Source organism: Magnolia sinica, chromosome 5, assembly GCF_029962835.1.
Source record: "Magnolia sinica isolate HGM2019 chromosome 5, MsV1, whole genome shotgun sequence".
Taxonomy (NCBI): Eukaryota; Viridiplantae; Streptophyta; class Magnoliopsida; order Magnoliales; family Magnoliaceae; genus Magnolia; species Magnolia sinica.
In genome coordinates, this window is record NC_080577.1 from 36,424,748 (window position 1) to 36,442,968 (window position 18,221).

The 18,221-nt window shown below is 39.5% G+C and overlaps 1 protein-coding gene and 1 pseudogene across 1 annotated transcript; one reads left to right on the plus strand and one right to left on the minus strand.

Annotated features, from left to right (window-relative positions):
* Positions 1 to 7,581: 7,581 nt before the first annotated feature.
* LOC131245937 (ethylene-responsive transcription factor 1-like) lies at positions 7,582 to 9,549 on the plus strand. Its single transcript, XM_058245735.1, has one exon. It carries the CDS (start codon positions 7,680 to 7,682, stop codon positions 8,649 to 8,651), a length of 972 nt encoding a protein of 323 aa, XP_058101718.1. The 5' UTR covers positions 7,582 to 7,679; the 3' UTR covers positions 8,652 to 9,549.
* A 7,861-nt stretch (positions 9,550 to 17,410) lies between these two features.
* On the minus strand, positions 17,411 to 17,580 carry LOC131247476 (U2 spliceosomal RNA; annotated as a pseudogene).
* Positions 17,581 to 18,221: the final 641 nt, after the last annotated feature.

The following is an 18,221-nucleotide window of genomic DNA, read 5'->3' on the forward strand; positions in this document are numbered from 1 at the left end:
TAGTCCCAAACTCAAGGATAATTAATGCTTGGTTTTGTTCCTTTCCAAAATTCATACAAAATTATCTTAAATTTAATAGTATGCACTCTATTAAGAATGTAACATACATAATAAAGATCTTTTCTCTAAAAGCTAAAGGGAAGCCAGAACTAAGTAGTATAACATTTACCATATCGATTAATGTCCTATTTATTCAGTTCTGTTGCCCCATTTTTTTATGGAGTATAAGGAGCAGTGACTTTATGAATTATCCCATTATATTCGTAGAAATAGTCAAAGTCCATAAAAGTATAGTCTCTATTTTTATCACTTCTGAGAGATTTTTTCTTTATTTAATTGATTTTCAGCTTCAGATTTAAAAAATTATGAACTTGGAAAGTGTTTCATTCTTAGATTTCAGCAAATGTGCATGTGTATCAAGCTAAAATAATCATCATTAAAGGTAATAAAGTATTTACTACCTCCTCTTGTAAGAGTCTTTTTTAAGATCGCATATGTCCGAGTGGATCAATCCAAGTAACTCAGAATTCATTTCAATACTCTATAAAAAAATAAAAATTAAAAAAAAAAAAAAGAAGAAGAAGAAGTAGCTTTCTGGTTACTTTAAACTAGTCACAAGATTCACACTTTTTTTAATTCATTATTTTCTAAATCCAAAATTATATCACATGCTAACATATGTTTAATGAATATAACATTCGCATGTCTTAATCTACTATGCCTTATAAGGAAACAATACACATTGTGTAAGTAGAAGAAGAAACTTGACTCAATATGGAATTTATACATCGCTTGATTTTTGTCAACATAACCTTTGACAACAAAAGAACTAGTTTTAGTTATTATAATCTATTCAGACTCAATAACCTCCTTTTTTTTTTTTTTTTTTTTTTTGGTGGGGGGGGGGGTTGGTTAGTACACGACACTGTCAGTTCACACTTCACTATTAGCCACCCCCTCCAGGGAATCGATACCCAAACCTCGGTGTTGAAACGAGGTATCTTTCACTCAGTCTACCACTTGAGTCATGGATCTGGGTGTTCAGACTCAATAACCTGTCTCAAACCTGCCTTATTCAAAAGATGGCCTAAAACTAGATTTTTTCCCTTATCTAAAACATGAAGAATATTAACCGGAGTTATGGTCTTCTCGAAAATGAACACAACTTCAACTTTTCCTTGTCCAATCATATCCACGGTGACAGCATTGACCATCTGAGCTTTCTTCCTAATTGTAAGCTCTTCATGACTCCTAAACCAATGATGCTCAAAAGAAAATCATAAAATTACCTCATTTTTTAGGCAGAAAATCTAAGATCTATTCCCTAGCCTTAGTTACATTATTCTCTATATGAAATTGTCTTATTTTTTAGGCAGAAGATTTAATCTCTCTTCCGAACCTTAAGGAAAGCTCAACACTATTTCCAACCTTAATGAAAAGCTTAAAACCTTTTCCAATTCAATGCGGACCATGTTTACACCTAGCCTGATACAGTCCAAATCAGCAAATGAGAAGCTGCCACGTGTTGGCACACTTATACGAAAGACAAGAGAGAAACATACTCACAACAAAAATGGCCGCAAGCACCCATCTTTCGAAGACACGTATCCTGCTAAAAGAGTCGAATGCTCACAATCGTACATACGACCAGAACCCAAAAAAGTGATCAACTCTGGCATGACACGTGACCAACAGACGCAAGGCACGCATAATCCGTAGCGTGTATAAGAAGCTTCTCCAAAGACCTGTCATTGTCGGATTCATAACTAGCATATGCACAACATGGCCATCCCAAATTAACTTAAAAGGAAACTCCCTAAAGAACGTTCAAGGTCTTCTCGAAAATCACAAGAAAATCAGAGTGAACAATGGAAAGGCATTAGGAAATAGAAGTAGATCATCTACAATGCATAACACAATCCGAGTAGGATATGGCTCTTGTGTAATCGGAAGACTCATGCACAAGTAACGAAGCCTTACACACAACCACCGCCTCTCAAAAGCCTATCAAAGCAACACACGGAGATGAGCTTCAGACCCTTGCTGAAAAAAATCAATCAATTCTCTTTTCAATTGGGAGAGAGAAGCCTGGTCCATGATTCAATGGGCCATATGAAGGGAAACAATTGGGAGAGGAAAGAATTGTACATTGTATCCAATCGTATGGTCCACCTGAATCACAGACAAGGTTGTCTTTTTGGTCCTATAACTAAAATAGAGTGACACACCTATTGATTGGAGTGGATTTTACATAAACATTATAATGGACCACGTGTGAGAATTTTCTTAGGCATACATGTGTTCACATTAGTGGCTTTACATAAAAATGGCACGATTTTGACTTCAAGAATTAGAATGCCCTACCATGATGTTTAAGTGAAATCTACCCCGATCACCAGGTGCAACACCCCCTTTTAGCCATAGGGCCTAAAAATCAACCTAGTTTGTGATTTAGGTGGGTCATACGAAGGGAAAGAGTTAAGAGAGGGACGCCGTGATGTTAAGTCAAATCCACCCCGATCACTAGGTGCATCACCCCATTTTAGCCATAGGGCCCCAAAATCAACCTGGTTTGTGATTTATGTGGGTCATATGAAGGGAAATAATTAGGAGAGGAACACCCTATATCCTATTTCCATCACATGGTTCACCTAAATCACGGACCTTGCTTATTTTTAGGCCCTATGGCCGAAATGTAATGACACACCTGGTGATCAGGTGAATTTTACATAAATATCATGCATCATGGTGGGCCACATGTAAGAATTTTTTTAAGCCAACACAATTAAGTGACTTCTACATTAAAATGGCCTAAATTTTATTTCAACAATTAGTAGACCCTACCACGATTGTTAAGTGAAAATCCACCCTGATCACCAAGTGTGTCACCCCATCTTAGCCATAGGGCCCAAAACAGTATGATTGTCCCTAATTCAGGAAAGCCGTACAAAGGGGAAATATGGGAGAGGGATGCCCCCATATACTGTTTCCAATAGTATAGTCCACCTAAGTCATTGACAGGGCTAATTTATTGGTCCTATGGCTAAAATGTAGTAAAGCACCAAGTGATTAGGATGGATTCTACATAAATATTATGATACCCCATGTGTGAGAATTTTTTATACCTGCATGTTTTCACGTCATTGACTTTTGCATGAAAATATCACTAATTTAACTTTAAGAACCATGATTGTTAAGTGAAAATCCACCCTGATCACCAAGTGTGTCACCTCATCTTAGCCATAGGGCCCAAAATAGTCTGATTGTCCCTAATTCAGGTGAGCTATACAAAGGGAAAATATGGGAGAGGGATGCCCCCATATACTGTTTCCAATCATATGGTCCACCTAAATCATTGACTGGGCTGATTTTTTGGTCCTATGGCTAAAATGTAGTGAAGCACCAAGTGATTAAGAAGGATTCTACATAAATATTATGATAGCCCATGTGTGAGAATTTTTTTAGACCTCCATGTTTTCACGTCATTGACTTTTGCACGAAAATATCACTAATTTAACTTTAAGAACCATGATTGTTAAGTGAAAATCTACCCTGATCACCAAGTGTGTCACCCCATCTTAGCCATAAGGCCCAAAACAGTCTGATTGTCCCTAATTCAGGTGAGCCATACAAAAGGAAAATATGGAAGAGGGATGCCCCCATATACTGTTTCCAATCATATGGTCCACCTAAATCATTGACGGGGCTGATTTTTTAGTCCTATGGTTAAAATGTAGTGAAGCACCGAGTGATTAGGATGGATTCTACATAAATATTATGATAGCCCATATGTGAGAATTTTTTTAGACCTGCATGTTTTCACGTCGTTGACTTTTGCACGGAAATATCACTCATTTAACTTTAAGAACCATGATTGTTAAGTGAAAATCCAAAATCCACCCTGATCACCAAGTGTGTCACCCTATCTTAACCATAGGGCCCAAAACAGTCTGATTGTCCCTAATTCAGGTAATCCATACAAAGGGAAAATATGAGAGAGGGATGCCCTAATATACTGTTTCCAATCGTATAGTCCACCTAAATCATTGACAGGGCTGATTTTTTGGTCCTATGGATAAAATGTAGTGAAGCACCAAGTGATTAGGATGGATTATACGTAAATATTATGATAGCCCATGTGTGAGAATTTTTTTAAACCTACATGTTTTCACGCCATGGACTTCTGCACGAAAATATCACTAATTTAACTTTAAGAATTAGTGTGCCCCACCAAGATGTTAAATTGAAATCCACCTCAATCACAAAGTGTGTCACCCCATTTTATCCACAAGAATCAAACATCAACCTAGTTTGTGATTTAGGTGGGCCATACTAAGGGAAACGGTTGAGAAAGGGATACCCATTATATTATTTCCGATCATATGGTCCACTTGAATCACCGACCGTAATGATTTTTTTGCCATGGGGCTAAAATGGAGTGATGCACCTAGTGATCTGGTGAATTTTACAAAACATCACTCATTTTTTAGGTGTGCATGTGTTCACGTAAGCGACTTCTGCCTCAAATGGCCCGAGGCCTGAATTAGTGTGCCCCAACCTGATATTTAAGTAAAAATTAATCCACCCTGATGAGCAAATGAGTCACCCTATTTTAGCCATAGGGCTAAAAAAATAGTCCAATCCGTAATCCATGTGGGCCACGCGAAGGGAAAGAGTTGGGAGAGGGATGCCCCACGTACTATTTCCAAGCATAGGTTCTACGTCAATTACCGACAAGGCTATTTTTGGATACTATGGATAAAATGGAATAAAGCCATTAATGATTAAAGTAAGTTTTATATTAATATTTTGTACGCAGACATAAGTTCACGTCGTTGACTTCTGCACAATAACGGCCGTAAAAGATAAAGGCTACTTTCGGATACCGTTGCTATAATGGAATAAAGCACGTGCTGATTAGAGTAAATTTTATATAAATAAATTACATATTGATTAAAGTGAATTTTATATAAATATTACCGTAGACATGTTTGTATTCACGTCAGCGTCTTCTGCAACAGAATGACGGTAAGTTGACCATGGGAGTTAGTGAGCCTGACGTGATACGAAAACACCGAGTATAAAATAGTTGAATTTTACGTGAATCTCATGCACAACGCGCTGATGATTTTGCAGTTCACGTAAATGACTTCTGCATCAAAATGGCTTGAATTATATTTCATGAATTAGTTGACCTCATGCTTAAGTGAAAATCCACTCCGATCACCAAACGTGTCACCCTATTTTAACCATAAACTCAAAAATTAGTCTAGTTCTGAATTCAAGTGAACCATACAAAGGGAAATAATTGAGAGAATGATACCATTTTCAATTGTATGGTCCACCTGAATCACAAACAAGGCTAATTTTTTAGTCCTATGGTAAAAATAAAGTGAAAAACCTAGTGATCAAAGTGGATTTTAAAAGAACATTATGATGAGTCATGTATGGAAAAAAAGAAAGGAAAAGAAAAATGCCAACATATGTTCAACTCAATGGCTTTTGCATGTAAATGTCACGAATTTGACTTCAAGAATTAGTGGGCACTACTGGTGATCTTTAATTTAAATCCACCCGTATCACCAAACGTGTCATCTCATTTAATCCATAAGCTCCAAAAAAACGATGTAGTTCGTGATTTATGCTGGCCATGCTAAGGGAAATGGTTGAGAAATAGATCCTCGGTATATTATTTCCAATCCCATGGTCCACCTGAATTATTAATCGCACTAATTTTTGGGCCCAGCGGCTAAAATGGAGTGATGCACCCAGTGATCGAGTGAATTTTACATAAAGAGTACGCATCAAGGGGGGTACGTGTGATAATTTTACCACGTTAGAGACTTCTGCATGAAAATGTTCATAATTTTACTTTAATAATTAGTTGACCCTATGGTGATTTTTAAGTAAAAATCTAACCCGATCACCAAGTGTGTTACCCCATTTTAACCGTAAAGCTCAAAAACAATTATGGTATGTGAATCAAGTGAGCCATATAAAAGAAAATAGCTAGGAGATGATGCCCTGACTACTGTTTCCAATCCTTTGGTCCACCTAAATTATTGATATAGTTAATTTTTGGATCCTGTGGCTAAAATGGAGTGAAGCACCTGATGATCAAGGTAGATTTTATATAAATATTACCATTGGCCATGTGTGAGATATTTTTAGCATCCACGTGAGTGACTTTTGCAAGAAAGGTACTAATTTGACTTCAATAGTTAGTGAGCTCCACCGTGATGAAGTGTAATTGAAAAGCTTGATAACAAGGTATATCACCTCATTTAATCTATAGGCACAAAAAGCAACACAGTGTGTGATTTAGTTGGGCCATACCAAGGGAGCCAATTGAAAGGGGGATGTGAGTTGATTTTCGGGCCCTACGGTTAAAATGGTGTGATGCACCTCGTGATCGGGTGAAATTTACGTAAAGATCACGATGGGTCACTTGTAAAAAATTTTATGCCATCAATGTATTCTGTTCACGTAAACGACTTCTGCATGGAAATATGAAAATTAGCCTAAATTTTACTTCAAGAATTAGGGGACCCATCATGCTATTTAAGTAAAAATTCACACCGACCACCATTAACATAACCCCATTTTAGTTATAAGTTGTGAAAATCAGACCATTTCATGATTTAGGTGGGCTTCTCCAGGGGAAACGATTGAGAGAGGTATGCGCCTGGTTCTAATTTTTCGGTCCACCTGAATCACAAACTGAGCTTATATTTAGGCCCAGCAGTTAAAATAGAGTAACACACCTAATGGTCGGCTAAATTTAACATAAATATTATGCATCACAGTGGGCCACTTATTATGCATGCATGTATTTACGCCAGTGACTTCTGCAAAATGACTAGAATTTTACTTCAACTATTATTAGACTCTATTACGATGTTTAGGTGAAAATCCATTCCGATTGTCAAGTGTGTCACTCCATTTTAAATGTAGGATGTAAAAATTATCCTAATCCATGATTTAAGTGGGCCGTAAAGGAAACATTTAAGAGAGGTACGCCTTGTGTATTATTTGAAAGCATACGATCCAGCTGATTTTTGAACCTAATAGATAAAATGGAATTATACACCTAGCGATCTGGGTGGATTTCAAATAAATATCACAATGAGTCACATGTGAGAAGTTTGTGAAATTCTTATCATGCATGCATGGCAAAAATGCAAATTTTAGATTCACGTGAAATTCATGCAGAGATATACAGTAGGATTCCTATTTTACATGTATTCCATGTAATTGAAATTTATAATATAATTCATATGGAGTCCACGCGGCCAAACGACAGCCTATGGCCTATGGGTATTGTCGCAGGTGGCATACGCAAGTGTTCCTCAAGTGAGGGGCATGTACGTCATTTTCATTCCGATCACATTCGCGCTAAGCTCATTTTTAGGGACACAACCGTAGTTCTTTCTTGATTAAAGGGTCACGTGGGACGAAGAAAGATGGATAAAAACAGATGCAGACGTTTGACAGACAGACTAACGCCGTTAAATTTGACGGAAAGTAGAGCCGAGAAATCAAACGGAGTTTAAAGCCTATAAAGACCTTCTTCCTTAACTTCCCACTCTTAAAAAAAGAAAAAAAAAAAGATAGAAAGCTTGGAACACCATCCTCCTGCCCTTTCCTCTCCGTCACTTCCGTTACATTTTCCGTCAGTCATGGAAGCTGCCCTAAACCGCATACGTTCCTTTCTCCTCGGAGATACCCACCACAATCATCCCCCCGATCTCATCCCCTACTCACCGTCCGATTCCTCTATGGCGGACTGCGGCTTGCCGGAAACCTCCGACCTGCCAGCGAAAAAGTGCCGCAGAACTGACGGCTCCGATTCCTCCATCAATGAGGAGACCGAAGCCAACGAGGAGGAGAAATTCGTCCGGAGCGCACTGACGTTCGACTGGAACGAGGGGGATGCTGACGTGGAGGACGAGGTGGCGGAAAACGTCCTCACTCCCGCGCCGGACCTGCCGGGTCCGTCTGTCCGCCGTTTAAATTACAGCAACGACGATTTACCGGGGTTAGATTTAACCGGGGGATCGGCCGTTAAGTTTAACGGCAGTTCGAGCCCGTGCTTTGCGGGATTCTGGGAGAATCTGCCGTTAAACGAGAACGATTCGGAGGAGATGGTATTGTACGGAGTCCTGAAAGAAGCGACGTTGAAAGGGTGGGAGCCAGCCACGCCGACGGCTCAGCCGGTTCCTGAGGAGCCGAAGTCGATGCCGGCTCAGAAGAAGGGGAGTGATCGTGCGGTGGCAGTGCCTAAGAAGAAGCGCGGTAATGGCCCGCATTATCGAGGGGTAAGGGAGCGGCCGTGGGGGAAATTCGCGGCTGAGATTCGTGACTCGGCTCGGCACGGGGCGAGAGTATGGCTCGGAACTTTTGATACGGCGGAGGAAGCCGCGATGGCCTATGATCGAGCGGCTTACAAGATGCGGGGAGCGCGCGCACTTCTGAATTTCGCGATCACCGTTAGTGGGGAGAGTGTTTGGCCACCGAAGGTTCGAATCGACGGTGGTGATAAATCGGCCGGGGGTCCAGCCAGTTGCCATGGTGGTTTAGAGCCGAGTCGGTTGGCTGTGAAGGTTGAGCCGGTTGGCTGTGTAGGAGAAAAGTCAACAATGGGAAATTAGGAATGATCTCTTAATATGGATCAATATACAAAATTGACCAAAATTCTCCTGGTATGGATCTTAATTTCTCTGTTTATAGTGGCTAAAAGGGGGGTATTTTGGTCAAGTAAGAAAGTTGGGGTTGATTGAATGGTGAGAGCCGAGGATTGTGGGGCCCACCATCTAAGAAGTCTGGTGGGTTGTCGTCTTCGACGCTGTATGCGTCGCGTCTGAGTACTAGGTTTAGCCCCATTTTAAAATGGCGGTGTATCTTCCTCTTCACATGGAACTGCAGCTATCCACACCATCCAAACTCTGGGCCCCATTACGGATGGAGCATATCTCTAACATCATACTGATCAAGGAATCATAGCCATTCGATCAATGGTCATCAAATGGACGCTTAAGAGTAACCAATGCGAGGTTTAAATTCGAAGGAAAAAAATCAGACGGTTAATACTATCCTCTCAGTGCAGTTCTTTAGCCATGCTCCATCCGTATTTGGACCATCGATTTTGGTGGTTGGATTTGATCCGCCACTATGCCATGTGTACGGTTGAAGAGTGACCACCATTTCTTAGATCGTGCAGAACTACATAAGGAGTACTCTAACCTCAGTCTTAAATGTACAGATGGTTAGAATAACAGGTGTTAAGGGTAGGGCAAGATTTCGTAATCGGTGAGGTTATTCCACGTGGCATAATCTTGGCCAACGATGGAAATGGCTTATGTTTGTCTTTTTCATATGTTTTGCGTATAGCTGGTACGGCGACCTTGTGATTTGCCACAATCGTATAGCTGAAACTTCTATTTGATAAGTTATGTTTCTCTATTTGATAAGCTATGTAACTCTCTCATTGGGTGGATAGGGCCCACCCTACTATTTTAGGACAAAATCAATTTATATGGTCCAACATAATATTCCTTATGGTCCACTATGATAAAAAAAAAAATTTATTGATCAGGGGATCTTTTCCATCATATCAATGCTCTAACAAAATGAATAGTCGTGATCGATTGGACCATCCATTTGTCAGGACCCACTTTGGATGGTCAATGCCTCTATAAGCATTTCGAACGTATGATCATGGCCATGCAATCTGTGGTTCAGATGTTTTTTTAAAAAAAAAATAAAATGAGGCCAAATATTGTATGGTAAGGATCATCCGATCAATGTAACCCTTTGTTAAATTAAGTGCCCTCAAGTGGGCATGATCCAATGAACGGTCCACATCTCTTTTCAACTGCTCATAAATCTAAAATCATACATGTGCTTGCACTTGAGTACTTCTCTTAAGATGCTTGTTAACAAGGCTCTCGCTTCTTCTGCCCTGCCATCTGATGATCGTGACCATTCATTACTCAATCATCAACCAGAAAAAAGTAACTTAAATAAGCGGTCTGGATTATCACTTGGTGGAGCAGTTAGTTTGGAGCAGATTCCATCGAGCTTGCAGCAGGAGAACATGGGTGGCAAAGTTAATAGAATAAGAAAAGATATCAAAGTCTAACCGCTTTGGACCACAAGTTACAGTCCACCCACTGCATAACTTCCAAACTTTTATGTGCTCAAAAAAAATCCAATCCGTCCAATAGGTTAGCCTCATCGTAAGGATTTTCCTATGAAAATCCAGTTACATCCACTAAGCTTTTTGCAACAGGCAATCCTCATGGTGGGCCCAACCTTGGATTTTGCATTCACTTAATAGGTTGAGAGTTATCCATTGGGTGGACCATAACTTGTGGTCCAACCGGTTGGACTTGAAACCCTCGTTAAAAAAATATCCACTAAAGAGAGCGAGCGAATTATATATATATAGTTTTGTTTGTAAATGCGGGACCCATGGTTAGGTGAAACAAAACTGTCCATATGATGATATCCACCGTAGATTGAAGTCGCGCAAAAATATCCCAAACCGATCGTCGCAAAAGGAGTAGTGACACTCCAATTTCAATGTACATGTCTGTACAAGCTTCATTTTTAGTACATACCATGTTGAAAATGGCTACTGCCTGATGAATGGCCCGGATCTCTAACACGTGTAACAGTCAACATGTAAACCAGTCACTTGGATGGTATGAAAACCGTGCTAGACATTCGTGATAGATTTTGATTATTTAATAAACGATAAGTAACTCTTCATCCTCACGTTTGGCACTAATGTAATGTACAATTGTCAATACCATCCAAAATGTGGGCACAGTGTGTATGGAACATATCTGTAAGACCGCATTGATAAGCAATCCTGACCATCCAATCGATGGCCATCAAATGGCTTTTTTAAAATAAATTAATGGGTGGTCCATTTTCTAAGAATGAATCAGATGAATATTATAATCTTCTCAGCGTAATTTTTGAGCCATGTTGGGCCCCGACGTGTGAAAACAAGTAAAGGAGCTGTGTAGCCCAGCCCACATGCATGTACAAAGCAGCTCACGTACTCTGTATGCCTGTATGACGTGTACGTACGTGATTTAATCGATACATGAGGTATCCCTCTAGACAGATGACCTTCCCAATAATCATATTGGTCCACGGTTAATGAAACAAATGTATGGCTGAAAATTTCTGAGATGCCCATTGGTTTCCAGCATCGAGGCCCACATGACGATTACCAGCCTTTGTTTTTTTGTTTTTTTAATCTCAAGATTTTCAAGGTGGAACCGACTGTTGGACGGCTTGTGCACTGGCCAGCCATGATGATACATGTGGTGCGTCTAGTTGGTGAATCTTGTATTTGCATGTGAGCTTAGCAAACATCCTAAGGCAGCACATTAAGGGTCAGTAGCCAGTTTGCATCTAGTATGAATTAAAACCCAATTCACAATCACACAGAATTCATATGAATTAGAATCTTCAGTTGTGTCTGGCATTACTTCGGTAGAATCTGGGTAACCGACTCTAGTATGTTTGGCACTATTTTCATGCGGAAGTGACTACGTGAACCATATGCATAACTAAAAAGATTTCACACATGGTTACCATGATATTTATGTGAAATCCACCTCAATCACCGTATGCATCACCCCATTTTAGTAAGTAGGGACCAAAAATCACCCTGGTCCATGATTCCGACGGACCATACAATTGAAAACTGTATAGAGGGTAACACTCACACATTAAAATATATACCTTGTTTTGGCCCATTTGAATCATAGATGGGTCTGATTTTTTGTCCCAAGGCTTAAATTTTAGCTAAGCATGTAACAGCTGGAATAGAATTTATATATTCACCACGGTGGGCCTGAAAAATTAAAGGTGGGTGTGCTTTTCCTTCTCCTCCAATTTTTGGGCTACAAAATACATCTTGGTATGATGCACCTGTGATTGAGGTGGATCTTACTTAAATATCAGGGTGGGGCCACTAATTCTGAAAGTGGATGCGGGAGTAAATAACTGTCATGAACCACATGAACAGTGAAGATATTCTAATCGATCACCCACCATGATATTTATGTGAAATCTATCTAATCACCGGCTGCATCACCCCAATTTAGAAATAAGGCCCAAAAATCAACTCGACTTATGATTCAAGTGGACCATACGATTTAAAATAGTACACGGGATAACGGTCACCATCTAAAGTGTTTCCGATGAACCTGATTTTTTGTCTAACGTCTTAAATTTTAACTTGGCATATCAGTTGGAGTAGATTTCAAATAATCATCACGATGGGCCTTAAAAAATAAGTGTGGGCACCCATCTCCAAAGTTGTTTCCCTTTCATATGGCCAACCTAAATTAAGAACGAATGTGATTTTGGCCCTGTGACTAAAATGGGGTGACGCACCTACTATCGGGGGTAAATTTCACTTAAATATTAGTGGTGGGGCTACTAATTCTTAAAATAGTGTTTAATCAATTTTCATGCAAAAATGACTTACGTTAATCACAAGCATTGTTAAAAATTCTCACACATGACCCACCATGATGTTTATGTGAAATCTACCCGATCATCAGTTATGTTACCCTATTTTAGCTATAGGGTCAGAAAATCAACCAGATCCGTGATTTAAGTGGAACACACGATTAGAAACAGTATACGAGGAAGCGCTCACCATCTAAAGTGTTTCCTTTTGTGTGGCCCACCTGAATCACAAATGGGTCTAATTTTCTATTTTGGTAACTAAATTTTAGCTTGGCATCTAATGGTTGGAGTGGATTCCTTATAATCATCATAGCATACCTTGAAAAATCATCGCTGGCATCCTCTCCCAGCTATTTCTCTTCGCATACCCACCGGAATCACAAACTGGTTGAGTTTTAGCCCTACAAATATAGTGGTGTGACGCAGTAGGTAACGAGGTAGATTTCACGTAATAAACATCATGGTAGTAGTGACTAATTCTTGAAGTAGATTTCAGACCCTTTTTATACAGAAGGGATTGGCGTGATAAAAACTTCATGCAGAACAGTGACATGCAGAAGTGACTAACGTGAACAACGTGAATGAATAAATAATCTCATACATGGCCCGTCATGATTTTTATGTAAAATTTACCCGATCACTAGGTATGTTACTCCATTTTAGCCATATGACCCAAAAATTAACCTGTTCTATAATTCAAGTGGACCACAACGTTCATACAAAGCATATCCCTTTGTGTGTCCCACATGAATCATGAATCAACTTGATTTTCTTTCCCAATACCTCAATTTTGGCCTGGCATCTAATGGTAGGAGTGGATTCTATATAATCATCATGTTGAGCCTAAAAAAAATCAATGTTGGCATCCCTCTCCTAACTATTTCCCTTCACATAGGCCCACCTGGGTAGGGATGATTTGTGGGCCCCATGGCTAAAATGATGTGACACACCAGGTATCAAGTGGATTTCATTTGAGCATCACGATGGTGACTACTTATTCTTAAAGTGTGTTTTGAACAATTTCTATGCAGAAGCGGCTGACGTGAACATATAAATAGCTAAAAGTTATTGGAGTGGATGTGTGCCTATTTTTATGCAGAAATAATTGACGTGAACTACATGAATAATTTAAAGTTTTTAAAGTGAATTTCAGGTACTTTTCATGCAGAAGTGACGGAAATGAACTACATGAATAGTTAAAAGCTCTTAAAGTGGATTTCGGGCAATTTTCATCCAAAAGTGACCGACATGAGCTCCATGAATAGTTAAAAGTTCTTAAAGTGAATTTGGGTCCATTTTCTCGTAGAAGTGACCGGTGTGAACCACATAAATAAATAAATAAATCTCACACGTGGCCCACCGTGATGTTTAAGTGAAATCCACCTCAATTTTCAGGTGTGTTACCCAAGTATAGCTATAGAGCTCAAAAATCAACCGAATTAGTATTTTCTTGATGGTACAACGCTCACCTTCCAAACTGTTTTCCGTCATGTGGCCTACTTAAATCACAAATAGACCTATTTTTTTGTCCCAGGCTTAATTTTTAGTTCAGCATCTAACTTTTAGAGTGAGTTTTGATATAATCAGCGCACCGGGCTTTCAAAAAATTAACGGTGGCCGTACTTCTCCCAGTTGTTTTCCTTAATCTGGCTCACCAAAATTATGAATCACATTGATTTTTGGGCCCTGCGGCTAAAACGGTGTGACACACCTAGGATTGAAGTTAATTTCATTTAAACATCACGGTGGCGCCACTAGTTCATTAAGTGAATTTTAGATGATTTTCATGCAGAAGTGAGTGACGTGAACAGCTAAAAAATTCTCATACGTAGCTTATCTTGATACTTATGTGAAATCCACCCAATCAGTAGGTGTGTCACCCCATTTTAACTGTAGGGCCTAAAAATCAACCCAATCTATGATTAAGATGGACCACATAATTAAAAATAATATATGGGGCAACACTCACCATACAAAGTGTTTCCCTTCGTGTGGCACACTTGAATCACAGATGGGCTTGATCTTTCATCCCAATGCCTAAATTTTAACCTGGCATCTAACAGTTGGAGTAAATTTCATATAATCATCACGATGTGCCTTGAAAATCCAATGGTGTGCATCCCTCACTCAACTATTTCCCTTGATATGGCCCACTTAAATCACGGACCGGTGTGATTTTTGAGCCTTATGATTAAAATGGTATGTGACACACTTAATATCGGAGTAGATTTCACTTAAACATCACGGCGACGTCCACTAACTCTTGAAGTGGATTCTGGGTGATTTACATGCAGAAGCTACTTCCGTGAAACTACGGGAAGAGCTACAAAAAATTCACATATAGTCCATGGTGATGTTTATATGAAATCCACCCCGATCACCGGTTGTGTTAAATGATTTTAACTATAGGACCCAAAAATCAGCTCGGTCCATCATTCAGGTGGACAACCTAGTTATAAACAATATATGGGGCATGCTCACCCTCCAAACTATTTTCCTTCAGGTGACCCACCTAAATCACATATGGACTTGTATTTTGTCCCAAGAACTAAACTTAACGGTTTGAGTGGTTTCATATACTCATCATGGCGGCCCTGAAAAAAAAATAATCAAGGGTAGGCGTCCCTATACCAACTGTTTCCCTTCATATGGCCCACCTGAATCACGATTTGGGCTGATTTTGTGAGCCTGCACCTAAAATATGGTGATGCATATGGTGATCGAGGTGGATTTCATTTGAATATAATGATAAGGCACACTAATTCTTAAAGTGTATTCTGAACAGTTTTCATGCAGAAGTGACTAACGTAAACCCATGCATTACTAAAAAATTCTCACATGTGTCCTACTGCAATGTTAATGTGAAATTCACCCTGATCACCAGGTGTGTCACTCCATCTTAGTCCTAGGGTGTAAAAATCAGCTTAGTCTTTGATTCAAGTGGACCACACTATTAGAAAAATTATACAGGATAATGCTCACCCTCCAAACTATTTCCCTTCGCACGAATGGGTCTGTTTTTTTGTCCCAGTAACTAATTTTTAACTTAGCATCTAGTGGTTGAAGTTGACCTCATATAATCATCAAAGTGGATGGTAAAAAATCAAAGGTTGGCATCCTTCTCCCAACTATTTTCCTTTATATGGCACACCTGAATAATGGACCCGGCTGATTTTTGGGCCTTAAGACTAAAATAAGTTGAAACACTTGGTTATCGGAATTGATTTCATTTAAAGATCACGGTGGGAGTAATAATTCTTGAAGTGGATTTCATATGATTTTCATGTAGAAGTGACTAATCGTAACCTACATGCACCCTGAAAATTATCTCACACGTAGACCACTATGATGTTTATATAAAATCTACCTCAATCACCGGGCGCATCGCCTGATTTTAATTATAAAGCCCAAAAACCAACCTGGTCCATGATTTAGGTGAACCATACAAGTAGACTCCACTGTTAAGTAACGTTAGAGCTGACCTCTGTGGCCCCACTATGACGTATGCATCAGATCCATCCAATCCATGAGGTGCATCTTTTGATGTTAGGCAATGCGGTGGAGGGTTAGCTGAAAGGGAAACTCAAGTAGACCACACTGTAGGGACCAGTTGGGAGGGGACGCCACCTTTGGTGTGGTCCTGAGTGTCCAATCAAATTGATTTTTTGTCTCGACGGTCAACTTGAGGCGGCAAACAAGATGGACAGAATGGATGTCATGCAAACATCATGTTGGCACCCACAGTGGTCATCTCTACCATGAGTTATAGTGTTGGTAGTTGCATTAGGACATTTAGACAGCCCAATCCATTGATCTAGACCGTTCATCAAAGGTCCAATGATATTTTATGGGCTACCATGAAAAATATCACACTGATCTTATGAAAATTAATCATATGATCAATGACCTTAAACATGGACGGTCAAGATCATTTACACAAAATAGTTCCAATCAACAATTTTATCCATCTATTTGTTAGGGACATCATGGATTGCTTATTTTTCTAAAGAATCACTTTTGATAGGCAACCGTAACCATCCTATCCATGGCTTGGAAAAAGAACGGCTATATGGACGGTTCAGATTGGACTATCCAACTGAACCTATGCAACTAGGAGCACTTCTCATGACGAAACACCAAAAGCGCTTAACTAGAAAATCCCATTAATATCGAAGTAATTTTAGAATTTTATCACGAGAAATTAAAATCTACCGAGATTTTGAAGAAAAAAACAAAACATATCCCTAAAATCATTCAGTTGATATTTTGCAAAAAATATCATTAGATTTTGATAATTTCGGCAATTTGTAACGGTGGGAGAGCTTTAAAAGAAATAATTTTATAAAAATTCTTTCTTCTTTCGGTAGGAGTGCATCAGGCACGTGCAGTAGTGCGCATGGGCGACGCTTGAGGCCCTAGCAGCGGAAGCGGCAGGGATATTACTGTGCCCCCTGTTGTCGGAGGGCCCACAGAGATGCCCGTGACAAATCCACTCCGTCCATAAGTTTTGCAATATCATATTAGTACTGGGTTCTATAAATCATGCAGATCAAAGACTAATGTGGGCCATACCGCACGAAATAGTGGAGATTGAACGACCACCCTTGGAAACTTCGCGGAGGTCACAGAAGGTTTGTACCATGATGATATTTGTTCCTACAATTTATCTGAGTGGTAATAAACCTATGAACGGTTTGGATGGGATATAAACATCAGAAAGGTTTCAAAGGTGGACGTTTCCGTTCCCACTGTTTCATTTTGTGTGCCCATATGAGTCCTGGAATATGTTTTATTTTTATATTCATGTAGTATTGTGGTCTTGCAAAACTGATAGACAGAGTGGATTTGTCACGGTAATCTATATGAGCCACACATAGCTTTGGAGCACGAGAACTTCATGTGGGCGGGGCACAGGCAATCCGCGCCCTTGCAGTAGTTCAACGCATGGGACAGCGTGTGGGCCCTCCCCCACACAGGAAATTAATTTAATATCATGTAAGCCAATGTGACACGTATCAGATATTAAATTGATAAGAGCAGATATTACACTTGAGATCTTAGCCAAAAGGCAGAGCTCGCGTGCACCCGGTTCTGTTAGACGATCGAACGCTGAAATCATCCATCTGGACGGTCCATTCAGTGATACCCATTTTTCAAGTGCCATTCTGAAAAACTCCACCGATCAGAGACTTCTCCAACTTAATATATAATTTTGTACTATTCCATTACCATAAGTAGAAATGATGGGTGTATATATCAATTTGGGGGAGTTGTAAATAGTCGACCCTATTTTCAACGAGGAATGATCATGCAAAACATTGTATGTTAACTTACCGTACAACGTTTTCATTTTCCACTAACTTCTCACTTTCGGTATAACATCCGAGCCGCACAAAAATGGGCCGCAATTTAAAGATCACCCAGAACAAAAACCAGGACGATCTATTTATCAGTTTGCTACGAAACTGTTGAAATCTATGTAAAGTCGGTGGTTCTAGTCAACATATGAATGTGGCCAATCTGATTTGTGGATTTTTCGAATTTTCGTTTCAGGTGACATTGAACGAATGGCCTACCCTTTACATGGCTCGGATCTTCCATTGAATGAAATATACGCAGAAAATAAGAACTTTTTTTATGGTAAGCTAACACACATCATTGTATGTGATCTTTTCTCATTTTCTTATTTCAACAACTATACAACCAAAGTCAGAACGCATAAA

Bases quoted from the DNA above. Each gene is read 5' to 3' on its own strand.
- LOC131245937 (XM_058245735.1), top strand. From the start codon at position 7,680: ATGGAAGCTGCCCTAAACCGCATACGTTCCTTTCTCCTCGGAGATACC.